Below are 19,840 nucleotides of genomic sequence, written 5' to 3' on the forward strand. Positions count from 1 at the left end.
ATAATAACCATCACATGTAATGCCTATAGAATATATGAATATTAAATATATTTTAAATAAAAAAGAAGATTTAACAACATTTTATTCTGAAATATCCAATACTCACTACACATTCTATTTTCATTCTGTAATTATTTTATTAGCATATAATAATACGGTGAACAATTTTATTGAAAATATGTACGGTCTGCAGCAAAGAATGTTAACCCTTTAGTTTCAGATTATAAGTTAACATGATTTTATTAAAAATATTTATATTTTTATTATACCATTTATTCAAAGATTATTATCAAGGCCTTTACCCCTTGACAACAATGCATAAATGAGATAGAACATTTTGAGTTCTCCAATCAATTGAGCCCAATTAAACAACTTTGTAAAATAATATAATAAAATGATTTACAATCTATTGTTAAATTCACTGAAATTAGCCATATATCATATATTGAAAAAAAAACTATTTCAATAATTAATTACAATCATTTGTTATAATTTCAATGTAAAATTACTTTTATTTCTAATTTCTTTATAATGTTTGTAAAGTTATTACAGATTAATAAAAAGTATCATCATTAATCATTGAACTAACTGAGGCCTATAGGCAGATTTATCTTGTGAAGTATTTTATACGTTACTTATTTACACAGCCTTAAGCCTTAAAAAAGTTACACGGAAAGAGTATGTACAACAATATTATATATAAAGCTGAAAGTTTGTATGTTCTTCATGTGGAAACCAACTGATTGCTTTCAAATTTGTGGAATACATTTGTGCTATGCCAGAATAAGGTTTTAAGCCATAAACCAAGGCCCTTTTCCCTTGGGGGTGAAGTTTCCAATTAAAGATATTCATTAAAGAAGAAAAAATTAATAATTAAATTAATTTCTGTCCCGCGGCAACAAAAGTAAGTTGTAAAATTTTCCTTGTTAAAAGTTTGTGTACTTTAGTTACCATAGTTACTACTATTCTGTCTTTTGTAATTTAGTTTCTTTTTATTAAGTTTGAACATTGTAATATCCAATTTGTCAGTTATTTTCAGTATTATTCTCACAACCATGAGGGTAAAGAACACGGCACGGGAATGATAAGCAAAATAAGCTTTGCAGTCCTGGGGAGCCCTTGGGTCGACCCTCAGGGGTTCAGGGGCTCTGTTCTTGGTTAGATGGTCAGGCAACTGAAGTGAGCCCTGACCAGTGAGTATATATGAATTCAGCTAAAACAGTAAAATGTCTCCCTCTTCGTTTAACTCAACATTATATTAATATATTAACAATTAACTTTCAACATTGTATGGAAATTGTAATTCTAGATCTTTTTGTTCCTACCTAAGCAGCATCTTATTCATTGGCAGTCTATAATAATTTTTAAGTACCAATTTTAACCCTCTCTCTAAAAAAGATACTGTATAATTAGCTTTGAAAAGTTTTTTTTTTTTTTGAAGTGCACTGTCTACATGTAATATGTATATTTTTCTGGCATTTGATAGGATAAAATAGGTTGGATCAAATAATTTCAGCAATAGATATTAAATAAAAAGTTATGAAAATTTAACTATAGTGTACATACATTTTTGACAACACTAATGCACGTTTAATATGGAACATTGAAGTCTGAAAGATTCCATTATTAATTAATTCATTTCATTCATTCATTGCATTAACATTCATTTTGAAACTCCACATTATGGTAAAAAAAATTAAACATTTCATTTTAGCTCATCTTATTTCCTATGATTTATCTAGAGTAGATTAAATTTAGCAAACCATTGAGTATGCATTTGAGTTAAATTAAAATTTTAACTTTTGTACAAAATAGTTTTTACAATAAACACAACTTTCATTATTCAATAATTTAATTAATAATCTTTATTACAATTTAATAAATAATAATACAGTCCATAATACGCTTCATCTTTTTCCGTATGAAACGCTATAACCTAAATTAATCATAAGAGTATCTCTTAAAGCTTGTTCCATTTCTTTTTCCATATAATTAGTAATAAGCGTTCTAATTCCTTTCAGAAATACTTCTTCCATTTCTTGACTAATATCACTATCATCACGGTCTCTTGCTTCGGGACCATCAGTTCTTTGGTATACGGATGAAGGTAAATCACAACCATATGCATGAACGCTTACAAACTGAGGTTCTATAAATGTAGCTGTTGTTGATACAGCTACGGCACCGGTTCTTGCACGCCTTGGTACAGTTGTAAAACCGACTCCTGCCCTTCTTAACCTAATAGTCATTTTACATTTATCAGTCATTGTTGATGGACGGAGAGGATTTTTCAAAGGAGCATTTTCATCATATAATTTAACAGCACCTATAATAATTGATAATTTTGTAAATACATTGTAAACAAAACATGAAAATGAAATAGTCTAAATATATAAAAGAAAGAGGATTTTAGTTCAACGGTCAGAATTTTTTCTAATGATTTCTTTGTATTACGTAAATAAATAACTTTAAACATCCTTCTTGATTTCTGTTTGTCTATTATAGCTGATAAGCTTGACATTAGCCAAAATTGGGTAAACTGATTTTAAAAGAACATACACAATGAATACTTAGGACTGAACCTTAAGTCATGAAAGTCACCTTACAATTGTTTAATTTTAACCTCACTTTACAATAGTTTAATTTTAACATAACTAATTTTATAATTAATTACTTTTCGGAGTTATTTTAAATAGTTCTTCAGTTCTAATTATCTCCCACTATTTGTTGCAGAATTCTAATAAGCATGACATCCTAGTGCCAAGCAAATCTAGGATATAACTTAAGTACATGTACATTATTACTTCATTTACAACGTGCAAAACCCAACTAACAGAAGCATTTATGCTTCTGTTACATAACTATACACACACACACACACATATATATATATGCATATGCCATAAATTTAATCTAGAGACTAAACACACATACATACACACTTAGCTGTGGAAGTGTTTTGGATAATGTAAAAGTTAGCTTAATTTTATAAATGTTTAGTTTTAATTATAAGCATTTAAAAATTCATCATTTATTTTTACTGAAAAAATAACAGAAAAAACTGAAGAATAATGAAGGAGAACCCATTTTTTATTAATAATTTTGAAAATTGCTCTTTCCCATTTAATTAGCTTTTTTTGTCTTCAGTCATTTGACTGGTTTGATGCAGCTCTCCAAGATTCCTACCTGTGCCAGTCATTCAGTCGTTTCATTTCAGTATACTCCCTACATCCTACATCCCTAACAATTTGTTTTACATATTCCAGATGTTGCCTGTCTGCATAATTTTTCCCATCACTTGTAAAGATGTGGCTTATAAGTCTGTCTCTTCTTTTAGCTATATTTTTCCAAATGCTTCTTTGTTTACTAATTTGCCGCAACATCTCTTCATTTGTCACTTTATCCAACCATTTAATTTGTAACATTCTCCTACAGCACCGAATTTCAAAAGCTTCTAATCTTTTCTTCTCGGGTACTCCAATTGTCCCAAGTTTTACTTCCGGACATATTAGCTAATCAAATTTTTCAAGTTAATTAGTTAATATTTTAAAATAAACTGTTTTGAAACAGACTCTAATAAAAAATTCAAGCCTGAATGAAATATGTCTGATCGACCAGTTAAAAAAAAAATTTTAACTTTCTTTTTTAATATATAGCTGTATATACACAACCGCTTTGAAGGTTATAACTTATCTTTTAGTCATGAATTCATGTTTTTTCAAGATACAAATAATATGGTACTTAAAACATTACACAAATAAAGGACATAAATGTATACAGAGTGTTTCATTTTAATTGCCCCAAGCGATTTTTTCATAAACTACGCACAATAAAGAAAAGACCTAAACAAAAGTTACTCAGACTATAGGGGAAACCTCATGGCGATCTTGGATTTGACCTTGAACTTAACGGTTATTTCAATCTTAAAATATGATTTTTTCAAATACAATGACCCTATTTTTGACCCGGCCATTGAAACAAGCAGAAAATTTTATATTGAAATATGTAGTCACAATATGACCTTGGACCATTTTTAAGGGTCACACGGCCAACCATCAGAGATAGTGTTATATGAGTTACACATTTTTGAAGGCCATACAATATTCCAGGCCATTTATCTGCGGGAAGAAGCATAAAGATGATTTTATACTATTGTAAGAATATGTATTTTTATCTGAATATATTCAGTAGTGCCCTCTAAATCACTTTGTATCTCCAGAACTACTGGACCTATTTTGACCAAATTTCATCAGATTACTTCTGAATAACAGCACTGATGCCATTAAATTTTCAACTTAAAAGGTCAAGGGGGTGGGTGAGGCTGTAGAGTAAGGTCATCATCCTCAATATCTTGAGGTTTCGCCTAATTAAGGTCTATTTTTCTTAGGCACATTGGTTAACAATTAAAAAATAATATTTGCAAAAAGTTTTCAAAATCGCACCCCACCCTAATCTTGTGACTAAGTGGGTATACTTCATCAATAGTATCTCTTATCACTACAAGGAGCTCTAGTATAGTCCTGATGTGCAGCTGGTGTTGAAAAATAATATATTTAAATAAAATGATAAATATTTTTAATTAAGTTGTGTGTGTAAGCTGTGCATCAGAACAAACCGCATGATGGGAAAGTCCTACAAGTATGTTGTCAGCTTTTTTTTTAGGTGTATAACCATTATTTATAGGCAACCTGATTATCATTTTTTGGCATTACAAAAAAATGACAGCCATTCTCAAGAATAACAAGAAAACAGTGGCAGGATTATTCAAGAAAGTGAGGATTGAAATGGTTTCCCATATCCTTTTTCAGAAAGTTAAATATAACTGAAGATCTAACAGGATTGACAGTAGAGAAAGTAGGTAATGGTTTCTGAAGATTTGGATTAGTAGATGGTTTAAAATATAGTTACTGGAAGCCTTCCAATAACTTTCAGTGCATACCTTAATTTGCTAAAAAGCAGACAATGCATGTATAACAACATAAATTAAAAAGAATGTTTTATCTGTCTGCAGACTAATGTCATCTAAGAAATCTGTATTAAAATGACAGTAAAGTCCACATGTAATAAAGTTGTTAGTGTTAATATTACAGACAATAACTGTTAGAGTGAGAGGTGTTAATTTTATTAGTCAAGAAGATTAAGAGATGATGATGATGGTAGAAAACTGACAGTAAAGCTACAATAAAGTACTGACAGTAAAGTTTGAATTCTTGTCATACCATGTTAAAAAAATCACAAGTTTTAAATCAATTACAATATACACTTTATTTTAAAGTTTGTTAACTTCAGAGAAAGAGTAAAAATAAAATGTTTAAGGTAAAGTTTTACAATTTAATTAATCAATAATCAAGATGGTCTAATTATGTAAGTAATATAGTTGGTAGAAAAATTTCTACTGACAATTATTTACTAATTTTTGGAAAATAGTTTTAATTTCATAGGTAAAAAATATATTGCCAATTCTAGTTTTTGTGATCTCAGTTAAGCGTTCAATTTATGTTTGAATTTTTTACTAATATAAAATCTGCCGGCCTCTGTGGCACAAGTGCTAGTGTCTCGATCAGGCTTGGCATTTTCATATGCTACAAAATTGTCATTTCATCTTATTCTCCGAAGTAATACCTAACGGTCATTCTGGAGGTTAAAAAAAAAAATATATATATATATATAAAGAACCTGAAATATATAGTAATAAAGAACCTGTAGAATAACTGGGAAAAAATATTACCTTACAACCGCTTAGCAATTTTTCAAATACATTACATAAAAATGCCAAAAAAAAAATTAAAATAAATTTTGTTGTAATAAAAATAATTATAAATTTGATGAATTAAATCACGTAAAGATTTATTGTAGAAGTAAAATTAAGAAATATTGATACATTGTTGACTATTTGATAAGTAATGGAAGCTGTTATTTGCAATTTTTATCACACAGAATCTGCTATTAGTATAATTATTGCAATTATTACAAATTTAGAAACGTGAAAAAATTCCCAATCTGTCTCTCAAGATTAAAATACTGTTTGTTTATTTTACCTTCTTATATTTTATTTTTAATATTTTCCCTTATAGAATAAAATGATCTTATTTCTCTAATATTAAAGATTATGTGCACAAATACATTTCTGATTAATTCTGTAAACTTTTGTTTAATTTTTTTCACATTTTGAATTGCTTATTCCTAAACTTAATTAAACTTAGATTAAGTAAGATTTTCTGCTATAAATGAAATTAATTATATTACAAACAGTTTAATAAATAATTAAATAAAATCAATTAATTATTTGATACATAAAAAAGTTAAAAAAGATTAAACAAAATATTATATCTATTAGAAACATAACAAGAAAAAAAAATTAATGGTTGAAACTATTTTATTTAGAAAATTAAATTATAAGAAAATAAATAATAAATATTTACATTGTAACAAATATAAAAATATAGTAAATGTTTGAATGTGTGGTCATGAAAGTGAAGTTGATGACTTGGATTCAATAGAGGTAAAGGTCTAGTTCTGGTTGTAAACCTGATTCATGCTACACTGAACAGTAACCTACATTAATATCAAGCGCAATTAACTCATATAAAATTTTTTATACAAGATTTTATTTTAACAACAAGAAAAATTATTTAGCATGTAATTTGAGTGACAAGAATGCGCAATTGGTATTCAGGGCAAATTCTGGGAACACAATTACTCAGACTTTCATTCTTTTCTTTTTTCTGTTCTCAAACTTAAAAAAAAAAATAATAAATTAAATGACTAAAAGGAATTAAAATAACAATAATTGAACATTATATAATAAATTTTATTTTAGTGATAACAGAAAAAATAAAAATTAAATAGGTATAGATGAATGTAATTGTAAAATAAAATACTAGCTACTGTAGTATTCTTTACGGCCTTTATTTTACTTACAAAATTTTTTTCAAACTGAATGCTGTTTCAGGCAGCATTCTTATCTCATTTACCTTTAAAGAAAAACATTGATGGAATGATGATTGATACTACTATCACAATATTTACTGACACTACTATAGCAACTGTTGCACATATTAAAGAAACTATTCATTTTAAAGTGACCCATGTGGATTTGCAAGTAACTACAAGATACATGCATAGGAAATTAAAGTAATTTTTATGTAATTAGAAATACAGACAAATGTTTATTTCTACTCAGTTTCATGATATAACAGTCTACTCTTACCGCTGTAACTTTAATATAGCTAAAATGTAATTCTTAATTAATGTTTGGAAGACCCACTTTTCTTTTTCCTGTTTAGCCTCCGGTAACTACCGTTCAGATAATACTTCAGAGGATGAATGAGGATGATATGTGTGAGTGTAAATGAAGTGTATTCTTGCACATTCTCAGTTCGACCATTTCTGAGATGTGTGGTTAATTGAAACCCAACCACCAAAGAACACCGGTATCCACGATCTAGTATTCAAGTCCGTGTAAAAATAACTGGCTTTACTAGGACTTGAACGCTGGAACTCCCGACTTCCAAATCAGCTGATTTGGGAAGACGCGTTCACCACTAGATCAACCCGGTGGGTCAATGTTTGGAAGACCCAGCAGATAAATAAAGAACCCCTTATTATTTTTTCATTCATTCGCTCAGTAAGCAGTTAATTCTAATCGCAGAGATCAATATATTTTTATGGATAATCAGGATAAAATTATGAAAAAATGCCAGATTCTTGCTGAAAATCAATCCTAGGATCATTTGAATAAAAAGTCAGAATGATACACCTCTGCACCAATTAGGTCACCACTGTAAAAGAATGACATTCTTCAGCAAACAATCAATTGAATTCTCATCATTTGATTGTTTAAAAAAATCAAACATCTTAAGAGAAGAAAGAATCAGAAAATATAAAATGTAATTTTTTTCTCCATTGCCGTACATTCACCAACTGATCATTTGGGGCTCTTTCAAAGCTGTGTTCTGGAAATCTTTTCTTTTTTTGAAACAGTGGCACGAGGATTTTAATTTTAATCTACATTCACAATGACTAAACAAGACTAATCAACAAACTGTTCTCCAACTTATAGTTTATTATCAAATATGAACACATATATCAGTTTTTTTGGACATATCCAAAGTAGAAAATTCACACCTTCGAGGTTCAGTTTATAAAATACACTAAGCGAGACATTTATTCGTAATTGCTTCAAAAATCATATATAACATAAGAATGTACGTTTTTTACAAATGTTTCTTTCATTAACAAATAAGCACACTTTTCAGCTGATATTTGAAATGAAATACATTTAGCAAAGGGTATACATCTTTTTTATCAAAGGGTACTCGCTGACATTTATAGAAAATTTATTACATAAAACATGAAAAAAATCAAAAACACTTTCAGCCACAAACAACAGAATCATCTTTGCAAATCACTTTGTATAAAGTGAACAACATACAATGATATAAATCAAGACATGAACTTTACATATAGTACATAAAAGCCATGATACTTCAAAACTCATGATACTTCAAGGTTATTAAAGTTAACAATTCAATAAATTGGTTAAAAACAATATGTTAAAAGAATATATATATTGTTACCACACACACACCTAATTTAATATTGGTGGGCGAACATGGTGGCAATTCAGATGCGAGGTGGCACACAGAGGAGGAAGAGATGGAGAATAAGTTCCTTGGCCGGCTCAACATGGGACCTCCTGGTGAATGCCAACATCCCTGCCGGAGCAGCAGGCCTGGCCGGCCTGCCAAGTGAGCCGCTGGATGCGAACACTACCAGCTCCAGCTCGCCGGGCTTCAATCGCCTGGCTACGGCAAACCTAGCAGCAGGAGCTGGCCCAGAGAGGGATCGCTCAGGGAGAACCGTCTCAGCCATGCCGGTGAAGGACGACCGACACTGCGGGGCTCTGGGGGCCATCACTGCCACGCTGTAGTGGGGACCCAACTGTCGCTGAGGGAAAGCCCAGTCTGACTTCAATGGACGATTCGCAACTCCTCGACTTCGCCGGAAAGTAGCTTCAGGACCCAAAAGTTCTTCTCAGACCTAACGCAAAAAACGGCCTTTTTCAGGGCCACCACACGGTTATGAATTACGTGCCGTCGAAGCCAGTCGGTGACAATATATAGATAAAATGTACTATTTTACCACACATTAGAGGGATTTTCAAGAAGGGTATCATTAACACAACTATATTTACTTGTAAAACCATGATGAAGGTGCTGTATACTAGTTGCAAAATGATTTTCTTTAAGCGCATTTCCATGTATTTAGAAAGCAACTAATCATTTAAATTTTAATAATTAATTTTTATTTTCTAATTATTTATTTTACTTTCAAATAAGTTGATAAATGAAATATATAATTTTTTTAATTTTATTCATTTTGCCATTAAACTAAACCAGTAATATCCACAAAAAATGGAAAACAATCTTGCTCATGTATTGTATAACTGGTAATTATTCTGATATCTAATAATCAAGAGAAATTAAAAATAAAAATTTTATTCATAATAATTATAACACTCAATAGACTTACAGAATCCTAATTTAAAGAGGCAAGAGGATTGTAAGGATAAAACTCGTAATACATTTTTTAACGGGTAATTTTTTTTAATAAAAAAGTTGAAATCTTAAACCTTTCTAAACATTTCTAACAATCACAAAAATTATAAACTAATGCAAATTTGTAACTTTCCAGTTTGTTTGAAAGTAGGTTAAATTTTTATGTTCTATAAAAACTTTCTAATGGATGTTACCATATTTATAAATAATATAGTTATCCATTTGACACGTAGAACATTTTCAAAGAAGTTAGGAAATAAATGCTGATATATTAGAGATATATAATTTATTAGATATATAATTTTTATTATAGTTATATAAGAAATGATATCATATTATAAGTGATTTAAAATTTAATTTTTTCATATTTATTTCCTTTTTAATTATTTTTTAAACATAATATTAATTTTACCGACATAAATGATTAATTAAAAACAGTTAAGAGGCATAGTTAAAACAGAAAACAAATTGTGGATAATTTGAGAAAAAATTACACTATTAACAAAAACAAAAGTAAAAAGATGACAGAAATATTGTATAACAAAATAAAAAAAAATATTTAAGTTAAAAAATTTATCACGATTCAAATTCTTGATTTCATATAAAGTAAGGGAGATAAAAATGAAAAAAGTAAGCAAAGTTAAATTTTGCTTTTGAAAATAATTGGTTACTAACTTATAAATTAAAAAGAATTATTTAAAAATATCCGATTAGACAATAATCTTAATGGTTGACAAATGTCTAAAATAAGTTTGCAAGAAATACAAAAGGATAAGGTGTTTGAAATATAGTAGAACACAAGGATCTAGAAAATAAGAATTAATTGAGATTTGACTGATTAGGTTTAGAATATCTTGCTAAAAAAAAGAAAACAAAAACACTTATAACATAATGGGTGAATCACAAAATAATTAATCCAGTAACAAAAGTATATGTAGAGGATAATAAGGATATAAAAACTAAATTTTGCTCATAAAATTAACTACTGAGGTGAAAACTGGAGTTTTATCAGTAGGCACTACTAAATGATTTGGTAACCCAAAAGTCATAAAGAAACGTAAAAAGAAAATATGAAGAAATTATTTTATTATTTTTATTGAGGCCAAATTATCATGATTACCAGCTTTCTACAGAACATGGGTGATTAACTAAAATAAAACATGACAAAGGTATCTAAATTTAAGTTTTAAGAAAAAACTGACTGGTAATCCTGTGAAAAAAATGTCTACGAAAACCAAACTTTTTTTTCTTAAAAGTACAGTACATGATAAAAAGCTAAAGATTGTATTTTAAAGTCTATAAAAGATAAAAAAAGAGATCTTAAAAAATAAAGGCAGTACTTGTCTAGAAATATTCCCTTCAAGAGGAGATACTAGAGAGGGAGATAGCCTGCAAATACTTCAAAAGTCGAGGAAGTTAAACTTTGTGGAAGTAAGAGCAGATATTAAAAAAGAAAATGTAATATATCAAGTGAAGTAGATTAAAGTTGGTAAATTTCATAATTTCAAAAGTTATGTCATTTTGTGAGTTAAGAGCAATTGTTGGTTAGAATCATAAGATTGGCAAGGAGAATCAAGAGAATAACAAAAAGTGGGATGTATCCAACTGATGTTAAAGTTTATGAGAAAAATTTTGAGCTCTTTGTACCTCAACAGCTTCAGGGCATAATATGATTAAAATAAGTAGTAGATAAGGTACAACTAAAAAAAAAACATAAATCAAATTAACTGAAGATGAGATTTTAGTAAGATGTAGGTCAAAAAAATGCATTACTTGTCAAAGTTTAGAAAGTGTAAACATACAGATGTGCAGTAATTCAACCTAGGTTATCTTAAGAAACCCACCGGGTTGATCTAGTGGTGAACGCGTCCTCCCAAATCAGCTGATTTGGAAGGCGAGAGTTCCAGCGTTCAAGTCCTAGTAAAGCCAGCTATTTTTACACGGACTTGAATACTAGATCGTGGATACCGGTGTTCTTTGGTGGTTGGGTTTTAATTAACCACACATCTCGGGAATGGTCGAACTGAGAATGTACAAGACTATACTTCATTCACACTCACACATATCATCCTCATTCATCCTCTGAAGTATTATCTAAAACGGTAGTTACCGGAGGCTAAACAGGAAAAAGAAAGAAAGAAAGGGTTATCTTAAGAAGCGTTGGCAGTAATAATACAGCAGAGAAGAGAGTATACTGAGTCAAGATGCCATAGGTAACAAGAAATCAGTACTGGTGATTTACTGGAAGGAAACCTTCCCATCCTATGCAGAAATGTCCTTTCTAAACTTTGATGAGTTGAATTACATACATACAATCCGAAAACTGGTTTGATGCTTACTAGTGATATCATCAACTGTTATACAAAGACAGACCTGGTAAAATATGCACTGGCTTTAGTTATAGTGAAGGACAGCAGTTCTTTTCGATAAATATATATATAAATATAACGACTACTATAACTACAGGAAAAAAGGTACAAGATAAAAAAGAATTAATGTAATTCTGCTAGGATTTGGTTTGAGGAAAAAATAACATACTGAAATATTATGTTTATTAATTGCGGGGAAATAAAGCATATGATGTACAATGCTTTAAATGATTGAACGATAACAAATTTAAATGTAGTAAGTAATTATGAGCTAATTTCTCAAATGTAGAGATGTTTAGTATAATGACATCTGATGTTCTATATACAAGTATTTTATGACAGAAAACTTCAATTAGATGCAACATAAGAAAGGAAAAAATTATATTTAAATCAACAACAAATACTAAAAAAATTGAAGGATATGTTGAAGGTTTCTTTCTATTCTTCTTAAACCTTTGAGATTTATGTTATTGATTCACTATTACTTTCCCATCTAGAGAACGCTGTATCAGAGCTGTAGCTCTACAAGGGAAAGTATTGTAATTGGTCCAATTTGGGCATATGTGGTTTTCACCAGATCTTGATGTTTTGACATCTAAGGAATTCAAAAAACCAAATGGAAACTTTCTGAACGTTAATGTTCATATGTATGTGTGTGTTTGGTGATTGTCTCCAATCACCTTATATTTCCAGAACTACTGGACCGATTTTGACCTAACTTGGTCAGATTACTACTATATATGGGGCATTGATGCCATTAAATTTTCAACTTAAAAGGTCAAGGGGGTGAGGCTGTAGGCATGGTCACCCTCAGTATCTTGATATTTTGCCAAATTAAGTTCATATTTTTCTTAGGCACATTTGTTAATGATTAATAAATAAGAATATCTGCAGAAAAAAGTTTTGAAAAATTGCACACCCATCCCAAAAGTTGCTCTAAACTACTGCAATTTTGTGACATCACAGGTGAGGGATAGAATTAAATAAATGAATAATGTTTAAAGTATAAAAAAGTAACTCGGACTGGCTGAGTCTTGAACTCAATTGCCAGGTCGACTTGGTATCTACACACGGCTACACCAGTCTGTCGGCTAAAGCAAAATTTGTTCTATGCAAGTTGTGAAATTACATTAGTTTAGTTTGTGTCGACTGTAAACGCTAATACCGCCACACCCGCATGCATGAAATACGGCATGCGCGCACGCTTTAGTTAGTATCATTGAATTAAATAAACGAAAAAATATTATATTTAAATAAAATGATAAATATTTTTAATTAAGTTGTGTTTGCAAGCCTTGCATTAGATACAACCCAAAGTTGTAAGACTTTCCCGAAACGTAGCTTTAGCCATGTGACGGAAAGTCCTACAACTGCGTTGTCAGAATTTAATGAAATTGGTGGTTTAAATGGTTAAACCATCAAAACAGAGTTAATAGGTAAGTTAAACTTACCATATTAATTCCAAGAATTGATGTTCACGGGATCCTGCATCTTCAGTTGGTATTTAATCCTATAATTACATTAAAATAAATTGTTTTTATAATTTGTTAATTTTGGATTGGTCAAAATTGATTCTTGGAATTAATATGGTAAGTTTAACTTATCTAATTACTGTATTTTGGTGGTTTAAATTTCATTTAATATTAAATTTTATTAGCACAGTGGTCAACATGTTAATGAATTATTTGAATATTCAAAAATTATACATATATATATATATATATATATATATATATTTAAATTATTTTTTACGGCTCATCTGACTGGTTTTTTTTTTAATATACTAATAAGTGCTTTTGTAACAATGCTCTTCATTAGATCAGTTGTAAATTTTAAAAACTTAACGATTATTTAAAAAGAAAATTAAGAAAGGGACCTGTTACCTTTCATTCACTTGACAAAACTGATTTCTTACAAATGCTAGTATTGCAATCTGTTTGTGGAAATTAGGACTATTGTTTTAGTTGTGTATTTATCTAATCCACTCATTATAGTGAAATTTGAATTGTTCATTTATAAATAATGAGTTGTGTAAACAAAATACACACAAATTTTATGGACAAGTAAGCAATGACAATGATGATGGATGAAGAATAATCAAGAACACGGAATCAGATAACTTGTACAGCCAGTCTAGAATAACGTGCATTGCTAGAGAAAGGAAGATGAGTTGGGCAGGGCGTATGAACTGTGAAAAAAAGATGGATTGGTGAAATCAAAGGAATCCTTAGAGAAGATGGTACAGAAAAAGTGCATAATTCCTTGGAATGGAGTGTTGTTGCAAAGGCCATGTACCATTGAGGTCTGTTGTATTTAAACACATAAACTTAAGAAATATCTAAACAGATTAATAGATTGTAGAAAGCTTATGTGATGAATAACAAAAAAAATTAATGAATAATTAATTAATGAATCAATGATTTTAATTGGGATATATTCCACAATTTATTATTGGAAAAGCTTATTACTACTTTTATTTCTCACCACTTGCAACATTAATTACTTAATATTGTAATTAATAAGAGGATATAGAAAAAAAAATCTATAAATAACATACCTGTTACTGCAATATCCCTGAAAATAAGTCTACTTTGTAAAGTACTCATTGTCGGATCAAATCTACATTGTTCTACACGTGCCCAGTTATTACTAGTTCTTCCTGGTATTTTCACTCTCATATCGGTCACATACATTTCATATGGTGCCGATCTTAAAGGTTGGTGCAATGCGTATCCGCTCAGATCCAAAGATGAATAATGACCAGATGAGGATCTTCGAGTTGACATTGAATTAATTGTTGACTCTATTCTATACGAACACTGATGTTGGTTCTTATCGTAAGGTACTGATATTATTATTGAAGATACAGTCGGACTTGTTATACGAGATTCTACAAAAAATAAATGAACAAATCAACTATTATTATTAACAAAAATAAAATGAAAGTAACACAGGATAAGATTAAGATCTTCAAGTTTGTATACACAATGTATATCTCTTAAGACTTACAAGATACCCTGTTCAAAATGATATTCTATGAAACCAGCTAGATTCATTTTAAGTCAGCAATCATACTACACCAATTTATGGGAGGATTGGGTAAAAATTTAGTAAACTCATTTCAACAGAACCTGGTCTTCAGATCTAATCCACCAATCTGTCTGAAGAAATAATTATTAAGGCAAAGATAATGCTTATAATGATGATATGAATCGAAGCAATTATTTCTTAATGTATAACTTGAAATTCATAACCCACAAGCCATCTCTCACTTCTGGTTTTGTGTCATTTTCAGGTGTGAGATACAACAGTAACTTAAATTGCAACAACTCCTTTAATATAAAATTTATGAAGTACAGTTGTTCAGCATTTAAATAAATCTGAAATATCTATTTTGTTTGTTATGTGTTGGAAGAATATGTATGTTTCAAATTATGTTGTTTATTTAACGAACATTTTCACGTTCAAACATATCTAGTTCGCATACTTCGTGACCAAAATTCAAACCTTTATGTATTTACTTTGCAGAATCAAACTAAACAATAATTTAAAGATTGTATCATCAGTAAATCAGTTTGTATGATGTATTCAAGGTGGGATTAATTTTCATCTTGGGCTTGGCATTTTTTATCATTAAACATTTCTCTCAATACCTTTACCCAGGTAAAAGCAAATATAATAACTAATTTCAGAAAAAATAAAGGTAACAAATTACTTTCTGATGCTTTATTGCATTGCATAAAAAACATATGCACTTAATCAGTAAATAATGTATACATTCTAATGCCTAGTAATCTATATAAGCAAAATACAATAAAACTGTGATGAATACTTGCAGAACATAATATTTCAATTAAATTACCTAAAAACAAGATACGGTTTTAGACAAAAAATAAATTCTTCACACCCGTGATAACCGTTAGATAATTCACAATTAGAAAATCTGCTTAGATGTTTTTGTCTTCTCAAACTGATAACAAAGAATAAGTATTCTAAGTAAACACATTTAAAGTACATTTGATGGTAAAGATATAACCTCTAAACTATTTAAGTACTTTTCCCGCTAGAACTGCCGTTACCGACATCAACTTTTGAAATAACTAATGTAGTTTTTAAATTGTTCCTTTTAACGTACATTTATCCTACAATTTAGAAGTGCTGGAATAAAGTCGAAAGGATATAACATTGCATAATTTACTTAATTTATCCATTAATCCACTAATCCATTAATTAGTTATTTTTTATGAAAAGTTCGTTGTAATTTAATTAGGTTGTAATTACTTTTGTATGTCTGCAAACATATTTTTATTATCCTTTTAAAATTAAACTTTTCTAGTGAAACGAATTAAATCAGTTTATTTATTTTATTCACATAAACATCATTAAGTATTGAAAGAAGATTATGATTCGAATTTATCGTGAACAGAGATGCGAGATATTTTTAATAATATTTCAACAAACAAATCGACCTATCCCTCTTTCATTTGTGCATGTTGATTATTCTTCGATTTTTACCGCTATTTGTCTCAGTAGTAGAAATAATCTTGTCGGTAACGCCAATGAAAAAAGTAATTTTTATAACACGACTTGGGTAGATGATTGTATTTTACAATATTTATTCTTCAGACTTTAGCTAGAGAATAAAGACCTAGAATAATTTTCATTAAATGAATGGCATGTCGTTGAATTATTTCCCATAATTCTCTGACTGTATAGAAATACGAGTAATATATATATTTTAGGTATATATATATATATACCTAATCTATATAAGATATATATATATATATACCAAAAATTCAAAACACCAATAAATATCTAGATTTTTAAAATAAATTTGAAGGGTATAAAACTAAAACGTGTTACCTTACTTTAAGTTAATATAAATTAACTAGTTGCCGTTACGTGTTGTACAAAATATTTTGCTTTTAACCACAGTGAACAATGTTTTTATAATAATTATAGTACATTTTTCCTGTTAATGCAAAACCTATATGAACATTAACACCCATAAAAAATAATCAAGATTTTTGGGGTTTTTTTTTAGATTATTTTTAGTCAGGTTTTTATTTTTTTATTTTTTTGTATTATTATCATCTTTACCTTTTTCAATTTAAATTTTTCTTAGTATTTCTTAGAAGATTATAATACAGATTTTTCTCGATCAATTTAAATGGTAAGATAAAAGTGATTTTTCTTCGAGACTGGGCTTATTTTTTTTTTCGGTTTAGGTGAACCAGAATGACGCCACAGTATGGGTTATCTTTTCGTCTCAGAATTGACTTACGAAATCTACGTTTCATCACCAGTGACGATGTAGGAAAAAAATCATCTCCGTCGTGGTTAAAGCGGTCGATAAAAGCACGGGAAAATATCGTTCTGTGATTTTTGTGAGCACTTGTCAATATTTTCGTGCACACAGTTTACGATAGTGTAGAGTGTTAGTAACGATTCTCAACAATATTGTCTGAAACGTCTGGAAATTCTAGAGAAAGATTGCTAATCGTAAAGCGAAGATTTTCTCTCACGTTTTTGCATTCATACATTCAACGAGATCGAAACTCTGGAGGCTAGGCCTTTTTCTTCCTTTCTTTTCCTGTTTAGCCTCCGGGAATTACCGTTCAGGTATTACTTCAGAGGATGAATGGGGATGATATGTATGAGTGTAAATGAAGTGTAGTTTTGTACAGTCTCAGTTTGACCATTCCTAAGATGTGTGGTTAATTGAAACCCAACCACCAAAGAACACCAGTATCCACGATCTAATATTCAAATCCATACAAAACTGCCTCCTCCCGACTTGAACGCTAACACTCTCGACTTTCAAATCAGCTGATTTGAGAAGACGCGTTCACCTCTAGACCAACCCGGTGGGTTGGAGGCTAGGCCTGCCGCTTCTCAGTTCGTCGTAAACATTTCAAAGACTTCTTTAAACTCATAAAATCATCGCCTAACTTTTCCTTCACTCACTGCGATAGGCCCGTACGTTTCACACAATGTACGGTGAATTTTAGCAGCATTATGTTCTCTTGCATTTAGAAATGTAATCGCTGATCGAACTTTGCAACTGGTAGGATTTGTTATTACCGCGCCAAACAACAATGAACTGATGACAATATGGCGGTTCCATGCCCACAGACCACTTAAAGCTACTGTGCATGCGCAAACCATGCCCATAGCTATTTATAACTCATCAGTTCTTACTTTTGAATCGTACCTCGTAACTATGGTTCAAAATGTATATACATATGTACGAGGTACGTACATATGTATGTGTGTGTGCAGACCTTGATATTCCGAACTGAACAGACCGATTTCAATGAAATTGAATTAAAACGATGATTTTTGTGTCTGAAGCAATGTTGTCACCTAATTTTTGTCACAATTGTCAAAATAGCAAGTAGATACAAACCTTACCTTCTACTTATTTCAAAATTTTACTCAAAGTGTACGTAAATTTAAGATAGTTTTTAATCATGTTTGACTTTATTCAAACTCATAGGGGCAAAAAAAAAAACGATGTATTTTTTCTTGTTTCGGGGTATTACTTTTTCTTGTCTCACTTTGGTTATGTATTTGGGCAATTTCATTTGTTGTTTCATTTGAGTTGTTGATATCATTTTATTTTGGTTCTCATTAGTAAAGGGGTCGGTGAGGAAATAAAGGATCATGTGACCCGTATCTCAAAATTTTACTCTGAAGAAAATAATTTTTTTAATCTAATTCTTTACTCGCATTCATTTTATGTTCCACTTAATTTTCTTCCTCCTAAGTAATTATTTATCGAGACCGAATCTCTCGGTAGCTTTGCCGGGAAATTATGAATTTTTTTTTTGCCGAATTTTTTTTCTCTAAGTGTAATTTGGTTTGACTATTTAACCTATTTTAAATATAAAAACACCAAAATGTTCAGAGAAATATTCTCTACACACTATTTCTTTTCTTTAATGAATATCTGTAAAATACTTAATATTCTCACAAACATGAGGATGCAAACGGTACCGAGGGTTCAGCGGCCGGAGCTCCCTGGGTAGACGGTCGGGCGAGCGAAGCGAGCTCTGACCGGCTAGTTAATAATTAATGTAGAGGATCTTTAAAAGGATAAAACAATAATACACTATATCTATTCGTGCTTTTGTACTGTAGTGTATTTGGAGTCACAATTAAAAATAAAACAGTAGAATAATTAATCATTTTTAACCAAATATATTAACAATAGAATCTTTCACAACCAATAAAAATAATTTAATGGAAAAAATATGAATAGTTTTTCTATAAAGTCCTAAACTTTGCTATTGTATAATCTTCTATTAGCCCTGAAGTAAATGTTTAAGCTCAAGTTTTGTTTAACTAAATAATTAAATAATTGTAATTATACAAACGATTTGTTAAGTCATATTATTAATGTGCAGACTGAGTGAAGGGAAAACATTTAATGAATATTATCGATTTAGTGCTCGGAGATACGGTGCAGATATAGTTGTTAGTTATTTCGGCTTACGTAGCCTATGTAAAAAGTAACAAAAAATTTACCTGCTGAGTTTTCAGTTTTATTTATATTTGTTATGGATGATATTTTATCTGGTAACGATATCGCTAATAGAAACAATATCCATACACGACCGGCCATCTGTAAAAAAACAAAAAACAAATGAAATAAATAATTAAGAAAAAAGTATTTTCAAATAAATTACAACAATAAAATTATAAATTTGATTTTTAATTATCGTTTAAAGTTAATGCAATCAAAACAATGAAGTGCATTTTTCTCGAGGGAAAGCAAGTAGCAAAATACTCCTCAAGTAGTAGTATTTCTTGGTTCTCGTAAGAGCGATTAAAAGAGAGTAAAAGATTTATTACAGACAATTTCGATTGTATAGGTTACCGACACAATATACAGATAATGGATGC

At 29.8% G+C, this 19,840-nt stretch overlaps 1 protein-coding gene across 1 annotated transcript; it reads right to left on the minus strand.

The window, feature by feature from the left end:
- Window positions 1-1,888: 1,888 nt before the first annotated feature.
- Window positions 1,889-19,559, minus strand: LOC142327092 (uncharacterized). Its single transcript, XM_075369940.1, has 3 exons — window positions 19,463-19,559; window positions 14,487-14,819; window positions 1,889-2,326 (listed from the first exon to the last, which is right to left on the minus strand). Exons 1-3 carry the CDS (start codon window positions 19,557-19,559, stop codon window positions 1,908-1,910), a joined length of 849 nt encoding a protein of 282 aa, XP_075226055.1. The 3' UTR covers window positions 1,889-1,907.
- Window positions 19,560-19,840: the final 281 nt, after the last annotated feature.

Source organism: Lycorma delicatula, chromosome 6 (genome assembly GCF_047948215.1).
Source record: "Lycorma delicatula isolate Av1 chromosome 6, ASM4794821v1, whole genome shotgun sequence".
Taxonomy (NCBI): Eukaryota; Metazoa; Arthropoda; class Insecta; order Hemiptera; family Fulgoridae; genus Lycorma; species Lycorma delicatula.